The sequence below is a fragment of the Sapajus apella genome, unplaced genomic scaffold (genome assembly GCF_009761245.1).
Source record: "Sapajus apella isolate SASKATOON/1434 unplaced genomic scaffold, GSC_monkey_1.0 scaffold41, whole genome shotgun sequence".
Lineage (NCBI taxonomy): Eukaryota > Metazoa > Chordata > Mammalia > Primates > Cebidae > Sapajus > Sapajus apella.
This window is the reverse complement of record NW_022436981.1, coordinates 746252-772837: the sequence shown is the minus strand read 5'-3', so window position 1 is coordinate 772837 and position 26586 is coordinate 746252. Positions and strand designations below refer to the sequence as shown.

At 37.5% G+C, this 26586-nt stretch overlaps 1 protein-coding gene and 1 non-coding gene across 6 annotated transcripts in view; both read right to left on the bottom strand.

Annotated features, from left to right (window-relative positions):
• The window catches only part of UBR2 (ubiquitin protein ligase E3 component n-recognin 2), a 117257-nt gene that overhangs the window by 20716 nt on the left and 69955 nt on the right, over positions 1-26586 (bottom strand). For 2 of the 5 annotated variants that reach the window (XM_032299421.1, XM_032299420.1), the window contains exons 21-36: positions 25880-26004; positions 23252-23304; positions 21035-21137; positions 18931-18979; positions 18362-18516; positions 15280-15382; positions 12556-12665; positions 12366-12446; positions 11853-12031; positions 11177-11376; positions 8996-9089; positions 7813-7974; positions 5714-5817; positions 4976-5054; positions 641-789; positions 175-230 (exon numbers count right to left, since the gene is read on the bottom strand). In XM_032299421.1, coding sequence (XP_032155312.1) covers positions 175-230; positions 641-789; positions 4976-5054; positions 5714-5817; positions 7813-7974; positions 8996-9089; positions 11177-11376; positions 11853-12031; positions 12366-12446; positions 12556-12665; positions 15280-15382; positions 18362-18516; positions 18931-18979; positions 21035-21137; positions 23252-23304; positions 25880-26004 — 1802 coding nt within the window. Of the gene's footprint in view, positions 1-174; positions 231-640; positions 790-4975; positions 5055-5713; positions 5818-7812; positions 7975-8995; positions 9090-11176; positions 11377-11852; positions 12032-12365; positions 12447-12555; positions 12666-15279; positions 15383-18361; positions 18517-18930; positions 18980-21034; positions 21138-23251; positions 23305-25879; positions 26005-26586 lie in introns of those variants that run through there. The other 3 variants (XM_032299422.1, XM_032299423.1, XM_032299424.1) reach the window with 3 other exon arrangements.
• Positions 6982-7088, bottom strand: LOC116565918. The gene has a single exon (XR_004275657.1). It is a non-coding gene; the product is annotated as a U6 spliceosomal RNA (small nuclear RNA).

The window sequence follows — 26586 nt, the reverse complement described above, 5'->3', positions numbered from 1 at the left end:
AAAGAAAAACTAAACCACAAACGTTACTTCTTTAATATCCTTACAGAAAATGGGTTTTTACTATGACAGAAGTGAATGCAGTAAGTAACTACTGCAGGTCCATGAGATTAAAAGAAGCAGAACCACCTAACTTCCATTCCACCCTTTCATGAATTGAATAAACTGAGAACTTACCAGTCTGCAAGGTAAAGGACCAAACAATGGTTTATCTTCATCACTCAGAATTCTTTCTATGAATTAAAGATGGTTAAAATGGTAAATTTTATGTTATGTACATTTTAATATAATTTTTTTAAAAGGTTAAAAAAAGCAATTCTACAGACAGTACAATATTGTCAGGTTTCAGAATCTTCAAAGTCATTTCACAAGAATTAAGCTTGGTTACAGAGTAAAAATGAACAGTACATTTCTGCAACTGACAAGAAGCTATAACCACCACCAAGAGTTCTCTGTTGCTGTGGTTAATTTATGAACTATCAAACTAGTATTTTGTCAGTACACTACATTTCTTGCTTCTCAGTCTTATTATTTCTTCATATTGTTGCCCACATTAAACATTTCATTTAAAAACATGATTCTACACATAATTCATATCAACGAATGCTTCTGACTTACAGAGGAACAGCTGTAAATCTCTTACCTATGCTTTGGATGGTGTATGCACAGCTACCCCAACACATTATGGGCACACGAGGATCCTCTTCATTGGGATGAACCTTTAGTCCCACCTTGTATGTAGCAGTTCCAAATGTCGTTAGCATTTCTTTTATGCTCTCAGAATAAGGGTTCCTGAAGTAAACGTGTAAAATTAGCTCAGAACAATGTGCACATATCAATCAAATGGTTCAGTTTCTTAACAGTTCTTTGCTATATTGAAATTGAACCCCTTCACATGTATCTAGTGGTAACTGTACGCAGAATGATTACAGATACGCAACTGCCCCTGCCCAAGAGGAGTTAGGCTTTTTGATTTAGCAGGGGTGAGGCACAGGCTGAAAACAGGGTGCTGGGCAAAGGTCTACAGACTAAACAGTGAGATCCTTGACCCTGTTTCCCATCCTGAGAACATCAGCAGTGTACACCCTCTGCCACAGAGATTAGTTTTTCCAGTGAACAATCCTCAGGGGAAAGTTGTTTTTATACACTGACATATGGGGGTCACCAAGTAAAAGACTGGAGGTGTCCTGATCATCTTTACTGTGAGGCTTGCAAGTCAGCAAGCTCCAATCTGTCCACCAGGTACTCTTATGCTCATTGGCTTAAGTTATCCAAGGACCAATAAACATTTAAGGAAAGCATCAAAGAGATACACCAAAATAAAGAAGCAGAGAAACAGAACTCAGGGGAAACAGACAATGTAGAAAGTAAAAAACTTATAAGCAAATTAGGGTATCAGTTCAATAGGGGCAACAGTGAGCTAATACAACGACCTCAAAAAACAAAATCCAGGAGAAAATTATTTAAGAAACAACATAAAAAATTCTCAGAAATGAAGGATATGAATGTTCAGATTCAAAAGGTTTATTGAAAGCCTAGCAAAATAAATAAAAAAAGATTCATATACCAAGAAATATCACAGAAAATTTCAAAACACTGAAGAGATAAAGAGAATATCTTAACAGTTTTCAGAAGTAACAGAGTTATTAGCCTGGGTGCAGTGGCTCATGCATGCAATCCTAGCACTTTGGGAGGCCAAGGTGGGTGGATCATTTGAGGTTGGGAGTTCGAGAACAGCCTGGCAAACATGGTGAAACCCTGTCTCTACTAAAAATACAAAAAATTAGTGGGGCATGGTGGTGCATGTTTGTAGTCCCACCTACTTGGGAAGCTGAGGTACGAGAATCCCTTGAAACTGGGTGGCGGAGGTTGCAGTGACCTGAGATCGTGCCACTACACGACCCTGTCACTTCATTCTGGGTGACAAGAGCGAGACTCTGTCTCAAAAAAAAAAAATGTAGTAATAGAGGTACAAAGGAACCAGGCATGGTGGCTCACGCCTGTAATCCCAACTACTCGGGAGGCTGAGACGGGAGGATCACTTCAGCCCAGAAGTTCAAGGCCAGCCTGGACAACGTAGAGAGAACTTATATCTAAAAAAATTGTAAAAAAGTGCCTGGGTGTGGTGGCTGATGCCTGTAATCACAGCACTTTAGGAGGCCAAGGTGGGTGGATCATCTGAGGCCAGAAGTTCGAAACCAGCCTGGCCAACATGGTGTGAAACCCCGTCTCTAATAAAAATACAAAAATTAGCCAGGTGTGGTGGTTCATGCCTGTAATCCCAGCTACTTGGGAGGGTGAGACAGAAGAATTGCTTGAACCCAGGAAGCAGAGGTTGCAGTGAACTGAGATCGCACCACTGCACTCTATCCTGGGTGACAGAGTGAGAACCTGTCTCAAAAAAACAAAAACAGAGTCGGGTGAGGTTGCTCACACCTGTAATCCCAGCATTTTGGGAGGCTGAGGTGGGCAGATCACGAGGTTAGGAGATTGAGACCATCCTGGCTAACATGGTGAAGCCAAGTCTTTATTAAAAATACAAAAAATTAGCTGCGCATGGTGGCCCACACATGTAGTCCCAGCTACTGAGGAGCCTGAGGCAGGAGAATCGCTTGAACCTGGGGAGGTGGAGGTTGCAGTGAGCCAAAAATCTTGCCACTGCACTCCAGCCTGGGTGACGGAGCGAGACTCCATCTCAAAAAAACAAAACCAAAAGCCAAAAATAGTTACAAAGAAACAGGAATTAGAATGGCATTAATTTCTCAATGGATATAGAATTTAGTAAAATAATAGCTTCAAAATCTAGATGAAAAGTTACTTCTAACCTATAATTCTATACCCATATTATCAATTGAGCATATGAATAAAATGAACATATTTTCAAACATGAAAATATACCATCCAGGTATCTTTTCTTAGGAATCTGCAAAAAGAGCAAGTATTTAAGAAAGAGGAAGACACTCAATCCAGAAAATAAGAGGAGCAGGGTCAAGAGAAGTGATAGCTGTCTCCTATCTTGACTGCAAGATAACAGAGGCTGTGTAGGGAAGGAGGGATCATCTGACATGTCTGAGCACTTAGAAAAGCTGTCAGGAAGCCAGGTATGGTGGCTCACTCCTGTAATCCCAGCACCCTGGGCGGCCGAGATGGGTGGATGACCTGAGACCAGCCTGAGCAACAATGGAGAAACCCTATCTCAACTAAAAATACAAAAATTAGTCAGGCGTGGTAGTGCATGCCTGTAGTCCCAGCTACTTGGGAGGCTGAGGCAGGAGAACTGTTTGAACCTGGGAGGGGAGGTTGCAGTGAGCTGAGATCATGCCACTGCACTCCAGCCTGGGTGACAGAGTGACACTCTCTCTCAAAAACGAGGAAAAAAAAAAAAAAAGAGAAAAAGAAAAATTGTTAGGCACTGGAGAGATCTACTGTACCATTCAGAAAAAAACAAAAAATACATATACAGAAAAAAAGTACATGAAAAAGACAAGGCAATTTTTAATTATAAAAAAGACAAACTGTATAAGAAAGGAAATATAATTCTAATATGCAACTTGTATTAGCAGAAACACAGTTATTGTAAAGTAAAATTGACAACTAGATTTAACCAAAAACTGAAATAATTTACCAGTCAACAGTGAAAATACTGTCCATTAGAGATATGGAAGTAAACACTAGAAGTGACGAACACAGCAAGAGGACTGGGGGACTGGGCAGACAGAAAACTGAAGTTTTTTCTTTCTTTTCTTTTTTTTTGAGATGGAATCTCTGTCTGTCGCCCAGACTGGAGTGTACTGATTGGTGCGATCTTGGCTCATTGCAATCCCCGCCTTCCAAGTTCAACTGATTCTCCTGCCTCAGCCTCCCAAGTAGCTGAGATTACAAGTGTGCACCACCACGCCCAGCTAATTTTTGTATTTTTTTTTTTTTTTTTTTTTTTTGAGACGGAGTTTCGCTCCTGTTACCCAGACTGGAGTGCAATGGCGCGATCTCGGCTCACCGCAACCTCCGCCTCCTGGGTTCAGGCAATTCTCCTGCCTCAGCCTCCTGAGTAGCTGGGATTACAGGCACGCGCCACCATGCCCAGCTAATTTTTCGTAGTTTTAGTAGAGACGGGGTTTCACCATGTTGACCAGGATGGTCTTGGTCTCTTGACCTCGTGATCCACCCGCCTCGGCCTCCCAAAGTGCTGGGATTACAAGCGTGAGCCACCGGGCCCGGCCTCAATTTTTATATTTTTAGTAGAGACAGGGTTTCACCGTGTTGGCTAGGCCGGTCTTGAATTCCTGATCAAGTGATCTTTGGGAGCCTTGGCCTCCCAAAGTGCTGGGATTATAGGCGTGAGCCACCATACCCGGCCTGATGCTTTTTCTATTCAAGTCTTATAGGTCTGTATTTATTGAATTACTTAGTACCTGCCAGGCACAGCTTCCGGGTAGCTTTATGTACATTATATCACTTTATTCTAATAACACCTATGAATTATCCTAACTTAACAGATGAGGGAATTGAGGTACAGAGAGTCAAGCAGTTTGTCCAAAGTTGTACAGTTAATAAGCTGTGGTACTGATTAGATGCTGTCAAGGAGAGTCAGGTAAAGAAAGGGGTGTGGTGGGTGGGGGGAGGTCAGCAATGCCGACTGGGAGAAAGAGGTGAGAGTTAAACACGCCACGTGGCTCTGAGATTTTTTTCAATGTACAGCAATAGATACCATCATGCAATGCTTTTTTTGCTGTTGTTTTTGAGACAAGGTCACACTCTGTCACCCAGACTGGAGTGCAGTGGCACAGTGAAGGTTCACTGCAGCCGCCACCTCCTGGCTCACACTATCCTCCTGTCTCAGCCTGTGCTTAAACGTTAGCACTAAAGATCACTATAACAGTTTGCTCCCTTGCTTGCCAAATCACATTCCTCCTAACCGCTGACTTAATCATTTATTTCAGATGGGTCAGACTGAAAAGGAATAAAATAATATACTCACTTAGGATGAAAATCAGGCCTGAACCCTTCAGGGAGCTGTAATTCATTCATATTTTCTGAATTCTTTGAAGAGGCATTATCTATAGAAACAGGCATTTTTGTACTATTATTCAACAGATGACAATATTCCTATAAAGTATGGTCATATAGTTAAAGAAATTAAAAACAATAGGAAAAAAATTCTCTAATAAAAATTGGCATAACAACCATATGAAACATGAAAACACTATTGCTCTAGTTGACCAAGGCCCTTTCTTCAGTTATCTATGCTTTTCCTCATAGTGCAGCCACTAAAACAAAAACATGAGTACCTATTCTGTTTCTATGAAAACGAGTGATATAGATCCTGTTCATATTACGTTCCCACAAGGTCATAAGTGCAGTGCATGGTATATGAAACTTGGGAAGCCTTTGGGAATGCCAACAGTAAGGTGAGTTAGCCCACCAAGAACTAAAGCTAGCTCTGCAACACTCAGTTACATCTCCCCCACCTCCAGAAGCTCTTCAATAAAATGGGGGAATAAGTGAGAAGTGTTTATTATAAACTTCACATGAACTTGTGTGTTTAAGGAATAAGGAGTAATGCAGTGAAGTCAAGTTTTGTTTATTAAGACAAGGACAATTAGAATGAGTCAAATTTTAACTGGGAGGTTTTACTTTTAAACAATTTCTTCTGGAAAAACATTTTCTGATGACCTCGGACTTTAGGGAAAAATGAAAACAGGTTACCAGAACTTACTAGGAGTACTTTCTTCTTTCCTAAGAAACTGTAATGCTTTTATTTGCTGAGATATTGTTCTAATCCACTGAGTCAGATTTGGTTGGTCTGAAAAATTTAACCTGCTAGAAAAGATTATAGAAAGTATTTAGTGTTTTATTATTGTTCCTTAAGATACAAAAGACTCCTTAAATGATCAAAGGCATATTTTAGACACACTCCAAATATTAAAAACAAAAAGGATAAGGGAAAATTTGTTGCCTAAAAAAAAATTCAGGATATTGGCCAGTGGAAATGAATATATTATTTGTCATTATGATGGTAATAACACTGTATTAAAAATCTCACTCTTCAGTACTGGAATTTGCTAAAATTTCTTAAGTATCACAATCGCCATCACTATTAATATCTACCATGTGCTTATTATATTACAGGCAGTCAGTAAGTCATTTTACTGCAACTATCCTATGGTATTAGATTTAACCCTCAAAATATCCCTACATTTTGTTTTAGGTTGTATTATTTTTTGCACAGGTTGTATTCCTGTATTATTTGTTTAGGTTGTATTCCTATATTTTGCAATAGGTTGTATTATTGTCCCCATTTTACAGATGAGGAACCTGAGGTTTAGAGCTATGTAACTTGACTAAGGCCAAATAAGGGACAAAGCTAGCATTCAAACTTGGCTCTGTCAGATTCCAGAGCCTGTGTTCTTTTTATGACTGTATTCAAATACGACTAAACCATAATAGAATCTCATGGGCAAAAATCAAAAAGTGGACCAATAAAGTGGCAGGTGAAATCCAACAAGGGTGATTTCTTCTTATACACAGTTAACCTCAATCTAACAATAATCAATTTCTTTATCAGTTCAAATGCAGGTAAGTCAGTACCATGATATTCTTTTATAATTAAAAAGCATGAGCTTACACTCAAATCTACTAATATTTTAAGAACATTTTGTGGTAGCATAGACTAAGACACCACAATGTTTAACTCCTAAAACTGACAAGAAAAAACTGACTTTGTTTTGAACTGAATCCAAGTAACAACACAGAAATGGATCATTTATATTCACGTAACTTAATATTTGTGCATGCAAGGTAGATAGCATAATTCCACATTGAGAAATGAAATTCAGATTTGCATAGCAGATATTATCAAATCCATATTTGAAATGACTGTGTCCCATACTACTAATTCCTAACTAAAAGCATCCAAAAAATTATGAAGTTAAAGAAATTTTCTATTTTCTTTTTTTAGTTTGCTAGGCAAATTCTAAAAGAGCTAAAAATATGGAACACTTCGCGAATTTGCGTGTCATCCTTGTGAAAGAGCCATGCTGATCTTCTCTGTGTCATTCCAATTTTAGTACACGTGCTGCTGAAGCAAGCACTTACTTTATTTTTGACATAGGGTCTTGCTCTGTTACTGAGGCTGAAGTGCAATGGCATAATCAAAGCTCACTGCAGCATTGACCCAACTGAGCCTCCCACCTGAGTCTCCCAAGTAGCTGGGACTATAGGCATATGCCACTACATCCAGCTAACTTTTTACTTTTTGTAGAGACTATGTTGCCCAGGCTGGTCTTGAACTCCTGGGCTCAAATGATCCTCCCACCTTGGCCTCCCAAAGTGCTAGGATGATAGATGTGAGCCACAACGCCCAGCTGAGATTTTCCATTTAAAATATACCAGAAGATTTTCACTTTTTGCCTGGTTCTTGTAAGTAGGAATGGCCAGCAAATTGCAAAGAGTTTTATTCAAATTTTAGACTGTCCTATAAAGTCAGTTTGAGCTGTTCCATCTCCCCTTACTGAGCATCTCTTGAAAAGTGTATGGGAGATATTCAAAGTAGGGTCTCTAGAAATAAACCAGATACTTGGTTTTCATGAATACACAGGAATTTTATAGCTTAGAAACTGTTAATTTTTGGCCTGTTCCTCTCTAAAAACTAGAATCATATTCTGCAGGTCTTCTAGAAGAAATAACTAAAATTTGAAAAGTATCTGGAAAACTCTATGCAATTGCCTAGACTAGGTTTTCCTCCCTGATTTATTATTTCAATATCTTCAAAGCAAGCTATTGCTCTGTTATAAGTTGTCATAAGCCAAAACTTACTTGTTAAAAATATTTCTCGGAGGAAGCAGCAGAGGAATAACAGTATTACTCAAGCATTCACAAAGGGGGCAAAGGAATTCTCCGTTTTCTACATCATAGCTTGTATGTAAGCGTAATCTCTGTTGCCTTCGCTGTTCTTTAGCTTGAACGGAATCAAAATACCTTTACAATTAGAGAACATGAGGTATCAAAACAATGGTAATTTATATAAATGACAGCCACAAGCTTCAACATTTTAAATAAGTTGTTTCCACAAATAGTTCAAAAATGAAAATGTTTTAACACCATTATTTTTAACACGATTTTTGAGTGATTTTAAACTAAATTATTTTAAACATGATTTTTGAGTGATTTTAAAAATCAAAATGGATTAAAAGTTCTAAAACAGGAAAAAAAAAAAAAAAAAGAATGCCATGTAAAAAAGCATTCACAAAGCAGCAACAAATATTTCTTGGTGCCATTGTTCTCTAGCCACTTCCCCAAGGCTGGAGGTTTTTTTGTTTGTTTTATTTTTGAGATGGCGTCTTGCTCTGTCACCCAGGCTGGAATGCAGTGGCACGATACTGGTTCATTGCAACCTCTGCCTCCCATGTTCAAGCGATTCCCGTCTCAACCTCCCATGTAGCTGGGACTACAGGCAAGCGTGGTGGCTACATGTTAGAGGTAGTTCATAACTGGGTAAGCACAGTTCTAGAGTAATAGTAGTATTGATTTGTTGGTTTTGCAGAAGCATAGAAAACCCTAAGGTAGAATAAATTTAGGACTATGTCATCTTATCACAGGGAGCCATTATAATTTTGGGAAGTAACAAAGCAAGTACTAACATCTTTGGAATCAAGAGTTGTCCACTCTGGACCCAAAGAAAGACAACATTACCCTTCTAGTGTTTATCCTACTGTAAAAACCCTTTTCTTCATCCACAGACTGACACAGATAGATCCACTTCCTTCTTTGGAAGATAAACAAAAGACTTGGATATAAAGCTAAATTAAAAAATATATCTGACATACTTTACATCTATGACAAGGCAAGTAACTTTTGTTATTTGTTAAGCAATGATATGGAATTTTTTTCTTCAACATTTTTAGTTCTTTCCCCGTTTCTAGAATAAAATTTCCTCTATTTTAAAAATGTTGAGCCCTTAGATAAACTTCGCTTGACAAATATTAAGAATATAAATTACCTTTGCCAACAATGGGCATGCATAATGTGCCCACAGCTACTAGTGTGTGTTCCACAAGACAAGTCAGGGTGCATGAATAATGGATCATATTTTTCTGCATTACAAAACAAAACAAAAACAAAAAGCAAAGAATTTACTTTTCCTATAACAAATGTGTAACTTTAAATTGTAAAATCTTTGATAGACTTGTAAATTTGAAATGAAATGCTAATTTATTTCTTTTTATCTGAGATACCAATAATTTATGCAAGCCCTTGGATTATTTAGAAAGCAGGATTCTAATTTTCACAATCCACAGGAAATTAATTAAACAGTCTCAAATTGTAAACTGAAATTTGAATTGTGAATTTAAGTATATCCAATCTTTAGAACATTTCACGCTTTCAGGGCACTGAGATATTCCAATTCCTTCCATCATATCCTGAGCTTAAGGTAAAAGAGATACTCTCTTCATGGGGCTGCCTTATGTACGTTCAGGGCAGCTGGGTTACAATGATCTCTAATAAAAAATGTTTTGGCAGTAATGAAGCGCTCCCTAGAGGACAGACTGCCTAACGACACTCACACAGAGAATAATCGTTATCAGAGCCAAAGTGACAACAAAAAATATAAGCACATGCCAGATCAGATGGAGGAAAAAAAAAAATAATTGAGTCTTCTGTCCTGGTGCTAATTTTTATATTCAAAGGGGATGAAAAATCAAGAAGAACAGAATGGATGTCTGGCTTCTTTCGGAATGCTTTGAATTCTTTATATAAATTAGTATAATCTTAGAAATTTCCTAACACTCTAGGAAGAATTACTTCTATTTGCTTTAATAGTTTAAATTTACTTTAACACTAGAATGGTGCAAATGTCAAAGCATTAAGAAAATCTTTTATGATATATATTGTGAAAGCATTTAGAAAATCCACTTATAGCCAGCTAATGTTTTTTCTTCAGGAAGTAACAAATTAAATAAAATTAGCAACTTTGTTTTTGGCCTGGAATGAAATTTATAAAGCATGTAGTTCAAATAACCTTTTTTTTTAAAAAAAAAAAAAAAAAAAAAAAAGACAGGGTCTTGCTCTGTTGCCCAGGCTGGAGGGCAGTGGTGTGATCCCGGCTCACTGCAACCTGTCTCCTGGTTCAAGCAATTCTCGTGCCTCAGCCTCTCAAGTGCGCCTGCACTCTCAAGTGCACCTTTATTACAGGCGCACGCCACCACACTCGGCTAATCTTTTTTTGTACTTTTAGTAGAGACAGGGTTTCGCCATGTTGGCCAGGCTGGTCTCGAACTTCTAACCTTAGGTGATCCACTTGCCTCGACCTCCCAAAGTGCTGGGATTACAGGTGTGAGCCACCACATCCAGCCCAAATGACCATTTTAAAGATGAAGCAGACTAATCTTTCATAAGTAGGTTGTGAAGACTTTCCTAATACAGGGAAGGCAATTCTACAAGTGTGCTCTCAAGCCTCCTTTCACTCTGCAATGTGAAAGGCACTGGCTAAAGAAGTGCTCTGGGAATTCCCAAGACACAGTTCCTACTTTCAAGAAGTTTACTAGGTATTGCTGAAACATATGCATACAGAGCACAACCTACAAGCAGAGAAATAAATGTGTCTTTGGTGGACACAATCATGTGCAGTCTGGATCTCCCTGCTTTACTCCCTCAGTTGCTGAAAGAGAGCCCTCAACTATCCGACACGGTTAACTGTATCTCAAGAACCTGCTTTGATACACAGATACACAATCTGTGGTGGTATTACTATTCTAAGTCAGAATTTGGCTCAAGGGTTGCCTCTTACATAGCTAACTCTCCATCACTTTTCTCAGGAGATTCTACTCTGGCTCTATCAATAAGACAAAATAATTATTATTTCAATGTGTCAACAAATTACCGGGACTTTATAAGTGTGTAGAAGGATGGGAGACTGTTAAAGGCCAAAGTATGCAATGTTACATCACAAAGAAAAGCTTTTCTTTGAATCCCTGCTATTTATCAGCTATGTGATTCAGGTATAACTTTCTGGAGTGGTTCCACATCTGCCAAGTGGGGAATTCCTGCCAAAGTTACTTGCTAAAGACATGGCCCAATTCTATGGAGTTATTCTCAGATTTTAAAAATCTCAATGTATCATCAACCACATTATCTGGCTGTTGTTATTAATAGGGAAGATGAGGATCTAGCTATGACTTACCTGGATCTTGAATGAATTTACTTCTGTTTTTTGATAATACAGTTGATCTCTGAACAAATGCTGCCAAGACCATCGCCCTGCTTTCCACTTTAACTTCTTGTTCCTCTTGACACAATATACATGTAACAAATTGTCTTTGTTCAGGAACCTGAGTTTGTGTGGGACCCAGTGCTGTAAGTGTCATATCTGAAACCACAGGGCTGCAATACAAAGGTTATTAATATAATTAAGGAGTCTAAAAGCTTTCTATAGAATCATAAAATAGCAGACCACAGGTATGTACATATTTAACACATGGTTTTGATAACTTGGATTGTCAAGTCTTTGGTATGTATCAAAACCATCTCTTTTAATCCTCACAGTAATCTAATATGCAACACAGATGCCAAACACTCTAGGTAGCTGAGTATAGTGTACTCATTCTTTCACGAATGTCCAAGGTCTTCTGCAGAAAATACCAACTAGGTGTACACAGGAATTACCATATCTATACCCAGAGATTTCTAAGACTAAATCTTCTAAATGGAGGTCACAAAATTTACCTATGAATTTTACTAAATTACTTTAGGATTAAAAGTATTACAAGGAAAAAGTATTACAAGGAAAAAAAGCAACACTGCCCCTAGTTGAGAACAACTGGTCAAGAGATTAAATTTTTTTTTTTTTTTTTTTTTACCTGTTATCAAGAACAGCAGAGGTTGAGGCATCCAGTTCTAATGTCTGCTGAAAGAGTTCTTTGTTTTCATCAATGAAATGCCGCTGCATTTCAGACATCTGAGCCATGATCTTTTCTCTGCGCAATCTGGCGATCTCGGCTTTTCTCTTCCTCTCAGCTTTGTCTTTGTCTCTTGAACTCTGAAATTATGCTCCATTCAATTAGTCCATGAGATGCTAAAATGCACTTTTTTTTCCCCAAAGCAGAAATATTTTTATTGTACATACCAATTTAAAAACTATTCTGTAATCTCACTTATTTAAACAAGAGAAAAGACAAATTGACCTAACAAGTTTTAAAGAAAAAAAGCAGACAAAAAATAGCTACAACAAATAGAGATAAATAGTGGCACATTTCTTGGAATTTAAATGTTGTCAGAGTAACATCAACTGCCAAGTTCCTGCAGATACATTTAACTTGTTCACACTGAACTTGCTATAATTTTTTAGTATTATCACACTTTACTTTTTATACCTCTTCCATTATGGTTCCTTCTGTCTCTGTCATGGGACTGGTAGGTGAACTCTCCCTCATCTTTTTAATAGCATTAAAAGTCTACAAAAAAAATAAAAGTATCAGTATCCTGTACGAAACATTACCGCAATGTACACATAAGAAATATTTAATATTTCTTACAAAAAGCAGTCAATGTAGGAAATTTTACCTTTAATATCCACCGAATCATGTCTTTGTGGATTTCTAGGTAGGGAGCATTTTGTAGTGTTTCCAGCATAGCTAGTATGCTAGGAGAGTTTTTTGGCGCTTCGCCAGGTTCTATGGCAGAAAAATAAAAGGCACAATAACAACAGCTAACACTTCATAGTACTTATTCTATGCACAGTAACACAAATGCAGTTGCTTAGAATACCTATTGCCCATAATTTGATTATGGCTCTATTGAAATAGAGATTTTCAATACTCCTTGAGAATGTGACATATTTGTCCTTTACAAACAAGTTGCTAACAACTCAAATTAGTTAAGCATTCAAAAGTGACTTTTTATAGCAAATGATTATTTTAACATCCCTTTAGCAAAGTTACATACAAATTCAGCCAAAAATAATTGGTGTATCTGAGATTTTACAGGTCTAAGAAAATTAGCACTAAGAGGTACATATGTACAAATATATCTATTTGCTCTGACCATTGCCTTTAATAAAAACCACATTCAGAATAAAATGAATTTCTTCCCCTAGGAATTAACTGTTTATTTGAATAAAAGAGTCGAGTCCATATTTTCTATTAGTCTGCAGCCAGGAATGTACAATTATTGATTTTCTTGATTTTGGTGCTGCCATTCTGGAAAAATGTTCCTTTTTCCTAAGAGGGGAAGAGATTGAACTATGTGATCTTTAATATTCTGTTAAATCTAAAATTCCATGGTGTGCATTAGGGATGTGGCTCTAGATAAGAGAGGTTTCTTTGCAAATAAATTGTTTATCTTAATTATGTAAAATGTTTAATGACAAGAATAATGTTGAGGGAAAATGATGATTATTTAATAAAACGGAAAGAGAAAGTAAGAGAGAACCTAGTATCTTTTTTTTTTTTTTTTTTGAGACAGAGTATCACTCTGCCGCTCAGGCTGGAGTGCAGTGGTGAGATCTCAGCTCACTGCAACCTCCACCTCCTGGGTTCAAGTGATCCTCCTGCTTCAGCCTCCTAGCCTTTTCCACTATGTCTGGCAAAGAACCTAATATGTTATAGTGATGAGTGAATGAAATTAGGAAGTATCAGCTGGGCATGGTGGTTCATGCCTGTAATTCCAACACTTTGGGAGGCCGAGAAGGGAGGCTCATGAGGTCAGGAGTTCGAGACCAGCCTGACCAACATGGTGAAACCCTGATTCTATTAAAAATACAAAAATTAGCTGGGTGTGGTGGCTCGTGCCTGTAATCCCAGCTACTCAAGAGGCTGAGGTATAAGAATCGCTTGAACCCGGTAGGCAGAAGTTGCAGTGAGCCGAGATTGTGCCATTGCACTCTAGCCTGGGCAACAGAAGGAGGCTGAAGCAGGAGGATCACTTGAACCCAGGAGGTGGAGGTTGCAGTGAGCTGAGATCTCACCACTGCACTCCAGCCTGAGCAGCGGAGTGATACTCTGTCTCAAAAAAAAAAAAAGATATTAGGTTCTCTCTTACTTTCTCTTTCCTTTTTATTAAATAATCATAATTTTCCCTTAACATTATTCTTACTTGAAAAAAAAGACAAGAAAAGAAATTAGGGAATATTTTGTGTGGTTATTCTAAAATAAACGCATGAGAAACAAAGAAAGCAAAAAACACTGTATTAATCCATAAAAACAATATGGTAGAGAAAAAGAATAGGTAAAAACTGGCATCCAAGAATAGTCTTCAGTGGGGAAAGGTGGCTCCTCCTCTTTCTCTCATTTATTTGGATGAGGGCAAAAAGGAAAACTAGAGATGCAGCAGCAGACAGAATTACTTCCTCCCTGTCCCCTGGCAACGCAACTCTCACAGTTATCGTTTAGGAAGAAATGGCACTGAACACAGTTACAGAAATAATCCTTTTCAATCAAAGCATTTATCAACTCCTATCATCATAGCACCATAAATTCATTTAAAAACACCTCAGTGAATGGCTGACTACAGGTCTGAGGCAGGGAAAGTACAAGATGAGCTTGGGCATCTTTTGGGCCAGAAAGTGAGGTGGTATTCAAACACTAATGGGGCTGAGTGAAACAGAGACAGAAGCTGACTAAATAAACTCCCACTGACCAAAATGGCCATAATTTGAGAATCAAAAGCAATAATTATAAGTGACTATGAAACATTGAATAAAAATCCATGAATACTATTTTTAAAAACTCTGAACAAAAAACATTCAAAGTTGCCACAATTGCAGGGAACTATCAGACCAATGGCTGATTCTGAAAATTAATAAATAAAAAGTTTGTCTTTGAGATGTGAAATATTATGCCTATAACAAATGGTTCAAGAAAGTATGTAAATATAAAAGCAAATATAGCAAACTATTGAATCTAGGTAGTAGGTATATGGATGTTTACTGCACAATTCTTTTGACTTGTCTATACGTTTGAAATTTCTAAAATAAAAAGCTAGAAAAACTCCCTGGCCTTCTGTTCAAAAGTCACATTTCTTTATATGAAATGACAATCTAATCTCCTATAATTTTTCTTTTAATACTGTAAAATCTTACATCAACCACGCTGACTCTAATTTTGAATTTAGCCCTAGGTATTTTTATAAAAATACATCAGGGTTTAATACAGGACGTTTACTACACAGATGAGTACATATAGCCTCATATGTTTGGATTAAATATTACCCTTTTAGAATCTATATGATTAAATAAGAGGTTATTAAGTGGCAGTTTGAGTTAGTTTAGTAAAAAGCATATGTACATACTTGATATCTTCTGAGTGAAGGCAAATGTTACTACATGCTCTTCCGTGACATTCTCTAAATGTTGTTTTTCTTCTTGTAGTGCCATTCCGATTAAATGCAATACCTTGAATAAAATGTTTTTTAACTTTTAGCAATAATTTTTAAAAAATCAAGCACATATTTTTATAAGAAATAGCAAAAAAGAATTATTGAAAAAGACAAACTATTAAACATTAAATGTAATTAAAAACAATCTGAAGTACTAATTTTTTTTTCTTTTTTTCTTTTTTTTGAGACAGAGTCTTGCCCTGTCGCCCAGGTTGGAGGGCAGTGGTGCCATCTCAGCTCACTACAACCTCTGCCTCCCGGGTTCAAGCGATTCTCCTGCCTCAGCCTCCCAAGTAACTGGGTCTACAAGCGTGTGCCACCACACCCAGCTAATTTTTGTACTTTTAGTAGAGATGGGATTTCATCATATTGACCAGGCTGGTCTCGAATGCCTGACCTCAAGTGATCCACCTACCTCAGCCTCCCCAAGTGCTGGGATTACAGGCATGAGCCACGATGCCCGGCCTTGAAGTACTAATTTTTATTAAATGAAAAGAATGAGGTTCATTTTCTAATAAAGAATTATTGGCAAGGAAAACAAAATTTTCTACTTCAATGAGAAAGAAATTTCAATCGCAAATTCTTAGGGTGAGCTAAAATTACCACTAGCTATGACCAGCAATTCATATAATAGATAATTTTCAGTTTTATTCTATACCTATACTACAGACTTAAAAAAACCTTCCAAGAATCAGTGGTCAAATTATTATAAAGCTAAAAGTATCTACCATGTAATTATCCAGTCTATGACACTACCTAATTTAATTTCTCTAAGGACTAAATCTTCATCATCTGAGAAAGACATACTTTTATCTCTACTGCCATATCATTTATAAACTTCATAGTTCTTCAATGTATCTCACAAAAGATTCCTTACCAGGCTTCTAAGAGAGTGTATCAATCTATCTGGTTTTTTTACTGCTTTTATCCCATGCCCCAGTTTTTTTGTTTTTTGAGATGGAGTCTTCCCCTGTTGCCCATGACATGATATCAGCTCACTGCAACCACCGCCTTCCAGGTTTCAAGTGATTCTCCTGCCTGAGCCTCCCAAGTAGCTGGGATTACAAGCATGTGCTGCGACGCCCGGCTAATTTTTGTATTTTCAGTGGAGACAGGGTTTCACCCTGTTGTACAGGCTGGTCTTGAACTCCTGACCTCAAGTGATGCACCTACCTCGGCCTCCCAAAGTGCTAGGATTACAGGGGTGGGCCATTGAGCCCGGCCTATATCCCAGTTTTTGAAGGAGAGGTGTGTGTGGTGTCTCTGTATCTTTCCCCTGGTTGTCAAAGACTTGGAAGAACTAGGTGACATAATGCAAATGTACATGTAAGGTAAATACTGTTCACACCTTTTCCCTCCATTATTTCCCACAAATCTTTGTTCACATAATGCTGACAGTACATGACAGCTAGTACAGTTGTACTGGTAATGAGCTAGTATACCACAGCTCCATGCTTTTACACTTTAAATATGCTCACAGATAAATCTAAGGGCATTATGAGAATACATACATCTTAGCCAGTGAGACAAAAAGAAAGAATGATAGCTGTGGAGGAAGGCTCCAAAATTTGAATCTGAATTCTGGTTTTACTGCCTTCAAGCTATTAATATATTCCCTTGGGGAAGGCCTCTGAGCTGATGTCATCATCTTTAACATTGGAAAAAACAGCTTCCTTCTATAGTTCCGAGGATTACAAACACTGTACACAAGTGCTTAACATGGCCAGGCACAGTTGCTCATCCCCGTAATCCCAGCACTTTGGGAGGCTAAGGCGAGTGGACTATCTGACGTCAGAAGTTCGAGACTAGCCTGGCCAACATAGTGAAACCCTGTCTTTACTAAAAATATAATAAATCAGCCGGGCGTGTTGGTGGGCACTGATAATCCTAGCTACTCGGGAGGCTGAGGCAGGAGAATTGCTTTAACCTGGGAGGCAGAAGTCACAGTGAACTGAGATCACACCATTGCACTCCAGCCTGGGTGACAAACAACCAAAAAAAAAAAAAAAAAAAAAAAAGTGCTTAGCATGGAATAAGGCATAGCATAGGTATTCTGTTTAATGAATAATTATTATATCACTTAGCATTTGGGTAATATGGGAAGTTAATGGAACATCACTGAAACTTGGCTTCCTCATCTAACAATGGGAAAAACGTTGTACCTACTCACAGGAATGTTGTTTGAAACCAATGAGATAATGTAAGAATGACTTACATTAAAGTAAAATACAAACAAGGGCCCAGGCATGGTGGCTTATGAATGGAATCCCAATACTTTGGGAGGCTGAGGGGGGAGGACTGCTTGAGTCCAGGAGTTCGAGACCAGCCTGGGCAACATGGCAAAACCTTGTCTCTATCAAAAATACAAAAATTAGCCAGGTGTTGTGATGCATGCCTGCAATCCCAGCTACTTGGGATACTGAGGTGGAGGGATCACTTGAACCCAGAGGTTGCAGTGAGCCAGGCAGAGGTTGCAGTTAGCCAAGATTGCACTGCTGCACTCCAGCTTCTTGGGTGACCAAGCCAGATCTGTCTCAAAAAACCACAAACAACAACAAAAACAACACAAACAAGGTTCCAAACTTGCCACTTAACTAGCTATAGAATCATAAGTCTCTGTCAGTTTCTTCAACTACAAAATAAGAATATGGATGATTCAAAAAAAAAAATTTCGTTTTGGAAAATAATTAGATTAGAAACATATATAAAAGATTACACATTATATCAATATCAGAGTACTACATATATGCAGGCCAGGACTAAGCAAGAAGAGAAAGATAGCCCAATGGGACTGAGGTAATAACAACCATGTGGTAAAAAAAAAATCTGTCTGGCACTTGTTTTCACTGTCAGATACAAAAGCTGTAACAATATATTCAAGTTAGGAAAACACGATACATTTTGGCCTAGTTTTCCTGTGTATGGATACAGACAAGAGTATTTTGCTTGTACTATAAAATACTAAAATATAAATAACAAATGTCTCCAAACCTACCCTTTGCAGCATGGACTCTGACCAGGCATATCCATTATGTTCCACAGCCCATTGCAGAATTGTTCCCATGATGCATAACATGACATCTGACTGCAAAATGTTAACCAGGCTTGCAAACAGAGGGCAGAATGGAGGCAAAACTGGAGGTGGAAGAGCTGAAAATACAGTTGTTATTATTGGTTTCTTTTATGGAACATGCTTTAAAAACCATCTCTTCGTTACTTCTGATAGTTTTAACTAACGAATACTCATTAACACACACCTTAAAGCTATTATTTTACCTTCTCAAGGTCAAATGCATAAAAAGAGCCACATAAGTAGCAGCAGTACAAAAGTCTTTTACCCTAGAAAGTTCTTAAGATCTGAGATAAAAATCAACCCAGAGGAGACTTAGTACACACTATTTCTGTGTTAACATATTTATTATTCCTTTGAATAGGAGGTTGTTCACTAGGAAAGCTTTTATTCAAATCTTTCATTCCACCAAGGACAATCATCATAGTTAATGGAAAACAATGTTTAACCAGTAAAAAAGATGGGCAGGAAATTTTTGGAAAGATTAAAAATACCTGTATCTTCCCTATTTTGTCTTTTCAATTTCCGTTGAGCTTCTTCTGCCTAATAAAAATAAAGTTATTTGGACCGGGAATTAGTAATACAAAACATATCTAAAACTAGTGACATAAGTTCATCTTTGTTGTATTATTTTCTCTTTTTTTTTTTTTTTTAAATCTTTTCTGGCCAATCTTTGATAACATATTTTCTTTCTTTCTTTCTTTTTTTTTTTTTTTGAGACAGTCTTGCTGTGTTGCCCAGGCTAGAGTGCAGTGGTGCAATCTCAGCTAACTGCAGCCTCTGACCCCTGGGTTCAAGCGATTCTCCTGCCTCAGCCTCCCAAGTAGCTGGACTATAAGGCACCCACCACCATGCCTGGCTAATTTTTGTATTTTTAGTAGAGATGGGGTTTTCACTATGTTGGCCAGGCTGGTTTTGAACTCCTGACCTTGTGATCTGCCTTGGCCTCCCAAAATGTTGGGATTACAGGTGTGAGTCACTGCGCCTGGCCTTTTTTTTTTTTTTTTTTTTTTTTTTGAGATGGAGCCTCGCTCTGTCACCCAGGCTGGAGTGCAGTGGCATGATCTCAACTCACTGCAACCTCCAGCTCCCGGTTAAAGCAATTCTCCCTGCCTCAGCCTCCCAAGAAGCTGGGATTTACAGGCACCCACCCACCACGCCCAACTAATTTTTGCATTTTCAGTAGAGGTGGGGTTTCGCCATGTTGGCCAGGCTGGTCTTGAACTCTTGACCTCAGATGATCCACCTGTCTCAGCCTCCCAGGGTGCTGAGATTATAGGTGTGAGCCACCATGTCTGGCCAAGGATGAAAATCTAAAATCAGAAAATAATACAACACAGGCCAGTCGTGGTGTGGTGACACACACATGTAATCCCAGCTACTTGGGAGGACGAGCAGTATAATTGCTTGAATCTGGGAGGCAGAGGCTGCAGTGAGCAGAGATCATGTCTGCCCTCCAGCTTGGGTAATAGAGTGAGACCCTGTCTCACAAAAAAGAAAAAAAAAATTTATCCTTAATGTTCTAGTCCTCCCCTAAATTGACACATCAAGGCTAAATTTTTTTCAACTAAAAGAATCTCTAAATGAGTTATCTATTACTTTAAATTGGAAGGGAAACATGTACAACCCCAAACCAAGAAAGCTTATTTAGGTTTGAACTCTGTGACTTCATCAAAAACTAAATAAAAACTTTAAGTTTTAATGCTGTTTATTGAAAAAGCATTTTAAGAGAAGACTGCTAAAAGGCAATGTTTTTTTGAGATAGGGTCTTACTCTCATCGCCCAAGCTGGAGTGCAATCACAGCTTACTGCAGCCTTGACCTCCTGGGCCCAAGTGATCCTCCTATCTCAGCCTCCTGAGTAGCTAGACGACAGTTGCACAACACGACACCTGGCTAATTTTTGTATATTTAGTAGACGTGGGGTTTCACCAGGTTGCCCAGGCTGATCTCAAACTCCTGAGCTCAAGCGATCTGCCCGCCTCAGCCTCCCGAAGTGCTGAGATTACCGGCATGAGTCATCATGCTCTGCTAAAAAGGCAAAATTTAATTACCTAGGAATGATTAGAAAAACTGCATGTATCTCTATGAAAAAGCATGCTAAATAGTACCAATTCTGAAATGTGTGTAAAATGGATTAACTGATTATAATGCAGGTTGAAAATTTGTTGTCAAAAACGACACCCATATATATACATAGGTATGTATTATACAGATTTTATAAGTGTATGCACAAAATGCTAGGGGGAAACTCCAAAATGTTAGGTGATGGTATTTTAAGTAATTTCTACTTTCTTCTTTATATTTTATATTTTCCAAATTTCCTACAATGAAAATGTATCCTATTTCAATTTGTAAAAGCAGTAAAAAGTTGTTTAGGAAAAAAAAATCCAAGCCAGATACAATGGTGTATGCCTGTAATCCCATCTACTCAAGAGGCTGACATGGAAGATTGCTTGAGCCCAGGAGTTTGAGGTCACAATGCTCTATAATGGGCCTGTGAACAGCCACTAAACTCTCGCCTGGGCAACATGGTGAAATCCCATCTCTTAAAAACAATTCAACCCTTCCCTGCTACATTTTTAATTTTCCCAATTACCTTGGACTGTTCTGCCCTTGAAAAGTGATAGAAATACAAGTTGAACTCTTTGGCACATTCTGGTTTCAGTTCATACATGCCTCGTCCTGTTAATCCAGGTTTCCTATGAAAGAAAGGACCTTAGAATATTATTACTAAAGCCATGCACCAATTTATGAGAGTCTTGGATATTGGAACAAGAAAGCAGAGCTCTCATATACTGCTGGTGGGTGTTAAGTTACAACTATTTTCAGTGGGTTGATTTGGCAATCTAAATCCAAATTCTACATGCATCCATTTTATTTAGCATACCCACTTTGAATTTATCCTAACTGGACAAGTGAACGTGATGGGCACTGCAGTGGCAACAATTAAAAAGCTGAACAGGAAATAAGTAGTAAGTTACAACATCTCTAAACAATTGAACACAATTAACAGTGATGATAATTTCTCTATTTTCACATGTAAAGACATCTATGTTAAGTTTTATTAAGTGGAAAAAAGCAGGTACACTACTGGGGTTTAGAGAATTTTCCTAAGCAAGTAATAAAATCTAGAAGCCAAATTAGTTTTAAAAACAGAAATGACACCAAATTAAAAACAAGGGACATATTGGAAAAAAGTACTTGTGATGTATTAAATAAGAATTGATATTTCTAGTATATAAAAATACTTATGAAACAATAAGATAGGGACAAACAACCATAAAGAAAAATGGATTAAAGTATGAAAAAACATTAACGGCCAATTAGCACATAAATAGATGCTCAACTTCACTGTTAGAGTAATGCAAATTAAAATAAGGTACTGTTTTCACCCAACTACTGTGCAGAAATTAAAAGACTGCTCATATTAACGTGTTGACAAAGTTGCCTTCATACACTGCTAGTCGGAGTGTAAACTGCTGACTTTTTTTGGGAATGCACTTAGGAGGTATGTATCAAAATGTAATACAAACTTTCACTTTGATCTGGCTAATTCTCAAAAAACACTTTCACAGTCAAAGACACACTTGTTAATGCTATACGTACAAGGATGTTCAATATTTGTTTATAAGAGAAAATCTGGAAATTATGTATTACACTAATCGGGAAGAGGTTAGATACATTATAGTGCATGACTACAAAAAAGTGAAAAAGCTCACGCCTATAATACTAGCACTTTGGGAGGTTGAAGTAGGCTGGATCACTTGAGGTCAATGAGTTCGAGACCAGTCTGGCCAACATGGCAAAACCTCATCTATACTAAAAATAAAAAAATTAGCCAGGTATGGTGGTGGGTGCCTGCAGTTCCAGCTACTTGGGAGGCTGAGACAAGAGAATTGCTTGAACCCAGGAGGTGGAGGGTGCAGTGAGCCAAGATCATGCCACTGCACTCCAGCCTGGGTGACAAAGTAAGACTCAAGTGAAAAAGGATGAAGTATGCCTATATGTACTGACAAAATATATTGTGTAAAAAGCAAGAAAGCCCAGAAAAAACAAAACCCCCCCAAAGACACAAACATATGGAAACATCCCATTAAAGTTTAATTTTAAAAAAGATTATAGAATAGTAAATATAAAATGAACCAATTTTTTGTTATAAATACGTGTTCCAAGTGTAGAAAAAAAACGTAGAAAGATATATATCTAAAAATAATAGAAATCATTTGAGTGGTTGGATTACAGGTAATTTTTTTTTCTGAAAGCAAGTATTGTCTTTATAAGCAACAAAAAATAAAGACACTGTCTATCTTCAAAAATTTATAGTGGAATAAAAAAAAATGAAGACATTGTCATTGGGATAGGAAGCAAGGAAAAAACAGGCTCAAGAAACTGCCTCAACAACTTTAAGGGTATAAACCAGTTTACTGATTGGGAAAGACTGTTTAGGAATGTTTTCCCACAATTTAGGCGGCACGTTCAAAAGGAAATAAAAGAAAGCAGTTTTAAGAAATTACAGTGCATTTACTTAGATCACTGCTGAGGTTAATTTTCACTATTTGAAACCATCAGCTATGAACACCTATTCTGAATGTGATGAAAACCCTCACAATGTTACTTTATGTTGCTGAGTATAGGGCGAGATCAGAAAAGTGAAATGTCAGTGAGCAATCTCATTCACAGCTATAATTTGAAAATGTCTGTCACTCTGAAAGATGCAACTTCATTCTCCGTTCCATCAAAGAAAATACTCTAAGAAAAATGAATGTACTGGAAAAATAAAAAAAGAATGTGAAATAATAGGAAGTAAACTCACTTGAAATGGGCAACTGCTTCGATTACACTCTCCATGCCAGTCTCCTTGTTCTCCTAAAGGTACAGGACACAAGTGTGTTTCATGTTAATAATAACTGCTAGCACTCAGCATTGTGTTTTATCCCACTGGCCCTCATAATAACCTGAGGTAGATACACCTTATCTCCATTTTTACAGATGAGGATTCCATAGCAAATATAATGATTAATACAAAACTAGACACACTTACTTGGTAAGCTGATGTCCATTTAAATTGATATATTATTTTTAAATACATAAAATAGATAAAACCTTATGATTTTTAAAAAGTCACTACCATATGGAATCAAGGTAAGAGTTTTCTAAAAGCAATTAAATGAAAAATAAAGTATACAAAACATTAAAAAAATTTATGTAAAATACTTTCGGTATTTTACAAAATAGTTGCACTAATTTCTTGTCTGTATTTTCAGTACAACAGCACTTCCCAAATCACATCTCACTCATGACAAGATATTAATAGGAATTCTGTGAATAAATAATTCTTTAAAATGTTTGGGATATACAGTTAAAATCACTTTATATAAGGTTTAAACCACTTTAAAAATGCTTTTTGAAATTTTATTGTTCCTTAAAGTTTAGGCTAAATTATAACTGATTCCTAAATGAACAACTTGGGATTCATTTCCTGCATTAAGGAAGTACAAGTAATTTTTATCTTGACTAGATATTTAGTGACATTAAGAAATTATTATTTGGCAAGGCGTGGTGGCTCATCCCTGTAATCCCAGCACTTTGGGAGGCTGAGGTGTGTGGATCACTTGAGACCAGGAGTTCGAGACCAGACTGGACAACATGGCGACAGCCTGTCTCTATTAAAAATATAAAAATTAGCTGGGTGTGGTGGTGTGTGCCTGTAATCCCAGCCACTTGGGAGGCTGAGTCATGAGAATTGCTTGAACCCGGGAGGCGGAGGCTGCAGTAAGCCAGGAATGTGCCATTGCACTACAGCCTGGGCGATAGAGCCAGACTCTGTCTCAACGACAACAACAACAACAAATATATATAATACATGTATTTATATAGATATATATATATCTACATAAAATGTCTATATAAAGTATATATTACATACAAAATATCTGTTATAGATATAAAATACAGATATATATATATATATAAAAGTTTCTGTAATATATATATATAAATTATTGCTGTTTATAAAAGTGTGATAATATAAAGATAGGTTTTTTTTTTTTTCAGTCCTCATTTTTTAGATCAGAGTTTTTCAACCTCAGCACTATTGACATTCAGATGAGATAATTTTTTGTTGTGGGGGGTTGTCCTTGGTATTGCAGGATGTTTAGCAATATCCCCGGCCTCTACCCACTAGATACGATTAGTATCCCACACCCTGGCCGGAGTAGTGACATTCCCAGATGTCCCCTGGGGGACAAAACTGTCCCCAGTTGAGAATCAGTGTTTTAGATACATATAGTCCTATTTATAGATGAAATAGTAAATACAGTATTCTCTAGGAAATAATACAGTAGGGCACAGAGGTCAGTGGTTGGGGTATAGATGAAACAAGACTGGCCATCCATTGAAGGTGGTGATGGGTTTGTTACACATTTTTTCTCTCTATAAATGTTTAAAATATTTATAATACAAAGTTTAAAAGTATTACTATGCAACGAAGATAAGACAGGTTGAAATCCCAGAAAAATAAATGTTAATTAAGGTTGAAAGTTTCAATCTATGTTTCAAATTAAGGTAAACATTTTGAAAAGCCTCAATGAAAATAAAGTCCCTTTCCAATTATAGGGGTTGAATATCTGAAAAGTCCCATGGCTGAAAAATATGTTGGTGAGAAACTTATGACCCCTGGAAGGAAAAACAGTTGCAATTTAACCTATGAATGTCCTTGTCACTATTATTTTACATTCACTAAAATAAAACAAGGGCTCCTCATTAAGAGTCTCAGCTGGGTGTGGTGGTTCATGCCTGTAATCCCAGTACTTTGGGAGGCTGAGGCGGGTGGATCACCTGGGGTCAGGAGTTCGAGACTAGCCTGGCCAATATGGTGAAACCCCGTATCTACTAAAAATATAAAAATTAGCTGGGCGTGGTTGCAGATGCCTGTAATCCCAACTACTTAGGAGGCTGAGGCAGGAGAATCGCTTGAACCCCGGAGGGGGAGGTTGCAGTGAGTCTCTGGAGGCCAAGAAGGAAAAAGCTGTGGAAAACATTATTTATTCTACTCAACATATGTGAGTAGGTACTTCTGACTCCCTTCCTCAATATACTAGGTTATAAAGCATTATCCATACTCATGGCAATTTTGCACTAACGACCCTTTAATGACCTCTTTCTGTGGGGTACAGACATTAGTTCTAAGGTTTGAGTTTAACTTTTTTTAGTGCCCTTATGTTCTTCAAGGCTTTACTGGAACAGATTCTATTACTATTCTGTTTTCTACTCCTATTCTCTTTTTCTAATTATTTATAATAAGAGTGGCTGGAATTATATACATCCCATAATGATAGATTTTACAATTGTAAGAAAGGTATATAGAAATAAATCTATACATACTAGACTGATAGGCAGGGAAAATTTCTACAATTTTCTTTTTAGAAATGTAGGTACTTACATCTTCTGGTAAAGACTTTACCAACTCACTATGAGCCATAGGCTTGATACTCAACTGATGGATAATCTCTCGCTTGATTTCATCTGTAGCGTTTACCTGTCCAACTCCAGGACTAAATCTCTCTCCTGTCAAAAATGAGAAAGTATACATCACACATTTAACATAATCACAATACTCTTGTAATATATACTTATAATTCACGTAGCATGTTATATTTCTCTAAGTCTCTCTGAACAATGAGAAAGCAAGGACTGTTCCGGCAACAAGCCAGGGAGAGAGCAGCTCCTGACCATACTTCGGCGTCTTAGACCCAACATGTGAGTGCAGGCTTTAGGCAGTGGAGAGAGCTCTCCTGCGGTTTCAAAAGAATGGGATCACAAGTGTGGGAAGGGTTTAAATGTAGTCAAGGAGACTGCATTTACCCTATTCTCCTTGGGGAAGCAAGCAAGGAGAACCTTCCTTTCCCCTTCTACCTAGCGGCAAATAAAATATTAACTTTGGAGACCTTCATTGGTATCATCTCCTGACAGTAGCCAGGATTCTCTGCTCTATGGACTATAGAGGGTCTAAAACATAGTAATGACAGAAAATATAGATAATAAGGAGATAAATTCACATCTATTAGCCATAGGTCTCCATTAGCTTGGAATTATTGTATCTGAAGTCAAGAAGAAGATACTTTTGTACCACAAACCCACGGAGAAAAA